We start from the raw sequence: 3,847 nt of genomic DNA, 5'->3' as shown, positions 1-3,847 counted from the left end.
CCAGAATGATGTGAAATTGTGCTTCGTGCAACATAATTCTGGGTGCCATTTAAAAACCATAAGTGCTAATGACTCCATTCCTTTTTGGGGTAATAGGGGCTGTTAATTGGAGTACTCTAAAACAAACCTGACCTCTCTAGGATATTCAGAAGCCAAGTTATAAGCCCACAAAATGTGTAACTGGACTACTTCTTTAAAGTGACACCAGGCCCGGTGACCTTTGGGACATGGTTTGACCCCCTATAGGAATGTGCGATCATCATGAAACGTTCAGATCACTTACAACTCAATAGATTCTACCTTCTTGTAACGTTTCAGCCTGATTGGACCTTGTTTTCACACAAATGAACCCAGAATGATGTGAAATTGTGCTTCGTGCAACATAATTCTGGGTGCCATTTAAAAACCGTAAGTGCTAATGACTCCATTCCTTTTTGTGGTTGTAGGGGCTGTTGATTGGAGTACACTAAAACAAACCTGATCTCTCTAGGACATTCAGAAGCCAAGTTATAAGCCCACAAATGTGTAACTGGACTACTTCTTTAAATTGACACCAGATCCGGTGACCTTTGGGACATGGATTGACCCCCTTAGGAAAGTGCTTACAACTCAATAGATTCTGCCTTCCTGTAACGTTTCAGCCTGATTGGACCTTGTTTTCACACAAATGAACCCAGAATGATGTGAAATTGTGCTTCGTGCAACATAATTCTGGGTGCTATTTAAAAACCATAAGTGCTAATGACTCCATTCCTTTTTGTGGTTGTAGGGGCTGTTGATTGGAGTACACTAAAACAAACCTGACCTCTCTAGGATATTCAAAAGCCAAGTTATAAGCCCACTAGGGATGGGTACCTTTCACATTTGAATCGATCCGGTACCGATACCCGGTACTTACGAATCGATACCGGTACCTAACGATACCAATTTTCGATACTTTTTTGTGTTTAATAATTAAAAACTATTTTTCACTCAAATATTTATTTTCAATATATAACATTATGTTACAGAATTATAACAATATAGCATAAAACTCTACATTCTTACATATGTTTAACAAACTAGAATATTCCTCTCTGGACAACTTGTATAATAGAGGGGTATACAAATGGAAAAAACTGAAGTAAACATCTTTGCTTTGAACTACTTGAACATGACCTACTTAACAGTGTGTATATTCAGTCCTTTAGCCATTCTTTTTAAGGAAAACTAACATGTCCACTTTCTCAGGCAAGAGTCGAGCCCGCTCAACACTGACTGTATCCCCTGCTGTGGAGAAAACTCGCTCTGAAGGAGTGGAAGAGGCTTGAACACAAAGATATTTTTTGGCCAAGCTGGCCAACATAGGAATCTGGTCTCTCTTTTGCCACCACCACAAGAGGGGGTGCACAGAGCTGAGGACTGCTGGAAATCTCTGATACATGAGCACCTCGTTCCTGGCCTTTTCGGCTAATGAAGGTGCTTGGATGTCTATCTCTCTCTGGAGTAACACTTCCTGGTCCTCATCCTGAAATAGCTCCCCAAGGGCTGACAGCTTTTTCTTTCTTTTCTCAGGAGCTTCTGGCATTTCTTCTCCCTCAGATACTTCCTCCCCTTCCTGCTGCTCCTTTCCTCTTTTCCCCTCCTGCTGGGTCACCTCTCCAATCTTTAAATAAAGCATACACAGAACAAATAATTAAAAAATGTAATTATATGATCATACTGAAACAGAGTGCATATGCCCAGCTGTGGTCCACATTACAATTATGATTAACAAACCTTGTCTCCAGCGAACAGGGCTACAGCTTCATTTTCTAGGCGGGTCCAAACAGCCTCATCCTGAATCTTGCCTTTAAAACGAGGATCTAGAGCAGTAGCCTCCTCAAGGAACAGTCGTAGCTCTTTGTTTCCTCCTAGCAACATTGAACAAGAGCAGTTGGACAATACATTTTAAGTATTTCATTACACCATTTATTTAATTATTAATTTAAAGAATCAAATGAACTACATACTGTGTAACGAAGGGAGAGGTCTGCCCAGACCTTCTCCTTGATGGCTTTCTTGAAAGCAGAATCTTCATCATTCACCTCAAACTTGGCCCTGAGTTTGTCGAGGATGGGGAGGATCTGCCCCGCAGTGGCACTCCTATCAGCTGAAACTGCAAGTGTGGATGTGTAAAGGACCCTCATGGTGTCCACAAAGTCCTCACACTTGCTCATGTCAACATCTGACACTCTCAGCAATCTGGAAATAATATCTCAAAATTATTCAGAATGTTTTTTGTCAGCAAAAGAGAATTCACTCCATCAGAAGTTTTTGAAACTCAAGTTTTTATTACCTGTCTCTGTCCATAGCCTTCTTGATTCTTGGGTCCCTTGAAGCAGCCTGGATGGCGGGGTACTGTTCGATAAACCTCTCCACCATCAGAAAGAGGCTGTTCCATCTGGTTCTCACATCAAGGATGAGGGAATGCTCATCTAGGCCTTCAATAAAACAGAGAACAATTGTCTAAATTTAAAATTCTTAATATTAATGATGTAGAACGTGGCAGAAATGTTTAAAATCAGTAGCAGCTCTCAAATATACAAATAACATCCTGTGTATGTTTAATAACCTCTGACCTACCTAGAAGTTTCTGCTTCTCTTTCAGTACAGGCTTGGCAAGACTATTTCTTCTTAGCCATAACACAACAGGTCTTATCCTCCCTGACCAGTTGGCAATGCTTGTCAAACTGTACAGCTTTTGGGCTGCTATGTTGAGGGTATGAGCAAAGCAACCCATCTTCATGACCTTCATTTTTTGGATGGCTACATCCATGTTGGCAGCGTTATCAACTGCTACCACCTTAGACTTCACCTCAAATTCATCTAGGATGCTGTCAATTTCCTCTGCAACAGCAGATCCTGTTTGAGAGACATATACTGCTCTTGTATGTAGGACCTTTTCTCTCAGCTCTGCATCCACTACATAATGAACAGTAACTGTGATGTAGTGATCTTGAGCCACACTGCTCCAAGCATCAGCGGTGACTGCAACATGGTCCACTGCTTTCAGCTCCTGCTTCACATTAACTTTCTCAACATTATACCATGCTGGTATCAATGTGTTGCAAAGCTCCTGTCTGTTGGGGGGGGGGGTTGTACTTTGGATTGAGGGCCCTTGTCATCTCCCTATTACACACAACAACAACACACAAAGATAAATAATCTGTTTTATCTCCATCTCAGTCCATTACACTCACACTGTCACATAATATCAGCAATAATATACCTAAACCAGGACGAGCCCACAGTTGTAAAAGGCAAAATTCCTTTCACAACAAAAGCAGTTACAGCTCTGTGACACTCATCTGTTCTCTGGCGGGTAAAGGCTGTCTCCTTAGCTTTTGTGAAGGGAGTCACCATTGCAGCTTTAACTCTTACTGCTGGTCCTGCACATAAAAAACATTAATGTTACAGAAATACGGGGAAATTAGCTGACAGCAATGTTAATGGAAGCTAAAATGGCAAGCTAACGTTATAATTACACAGTTTATTTACCTGCTGCAGCTGATGAAGACGATGATGCCTCACTTGAATCGTTGTCGCTGTTGTCACCACCCGCTGCTGAAGCCGTTTCACCAGTGTCGCTCGCTGGGGAAGGTGCAGATGTGACGTCGATGTGTGCAGGCCTAGCTAAGCTATCAAATGTTGTGCATTCTTCGGCATTGAGGAAGATTTTGTGTTTCACAAGGTGCTTCTTCAAATTCGACGTGTTACCACCGGTTGCTTTGTAGTTCATATCACACAAGTTGCAGCGGGCATAATCTCCATTGTCGCCGCATTTATTGAAGTAAAGCCAGACTTTGGAGCGCTTTCTATCCGCCAT

The 3,847-nt window shown here is 41.9% G+C and overlaps 1 protein-coding gene across 1 annotated transcript; it reads right to left on the bottom strand.

Moving 5' to 3' along the window:
* Nucleotides 1-472: 472 nt before the first annotated feature.
* LOC139072070 (E3 SUMO-protein ligase ZBED1-like) lies at nucleotides 473-3,847 on the bottom strand. The gene is made up of 7 exons (XM_070555260.1): nucleotides 3,520-3,847; nucleotides 3,251-3,410; nucleotides 2,605-3,101; nucleotides 2,318-2,462; nucleotides 2,000-2,223; nucleotides 1,759-1,892; nucleotides 473-1,645 (listed from the first exon to the last, which is right to left on the bottom strand). Exons 1-7 carry the CDS (start codon nucleotides 3,845-3,847, stop codon nucleotides 1,187-1,189), a joined length of 1,947 nt encoding a protein of 648 aa, XP_070411361.1. The 3' UTR covers nucleotides 473-1,186.

Source organism: Nothobranchius furzeri, chromosome 10 (genome assembly GCF_043380555.1).
Source record: "Nothobranchius furzeri strain GRZ-AD chromosome 10, NfurGRZ-RIMD1, whole genome shotgun sequence".
NCBI classification, from domain to species: Eukaryota; Metazoa; Chordata; class Actinopteri; order Cyprinodontiformes; family Nothobranchiidae; genus Nothobranchius; species Nothobranchius furzeri.
This window is presented reverse-complemented; position numbering and strand designations above follow the sequence as displayed.

Bases quoted from the DNA above. Each gene is read 5' to 3' on its own strand.
- LOC139072070 (XM_070555260.1), bottom strand. From the start codon at position 3,847: ATGGCGGATAGAAAGCGCTCCAAAGTCTGGCTTTACTTCAATAAATGC. The intron at 2,224-2,317 runs GTAATAAAAACT...TATTATTTCCAG, and splicing joins AAGGCTATGGACAGAGACAG to ATTGCTGAGAGTGTCAGATG. The intron at 1,646-1,758 runs GTTTGTTAATCA...CTTTATTTAAAG, and splicing joins CCCTGTTCGCTGGAGACAAG to ATTGGAGAGGTGACCCAGCA.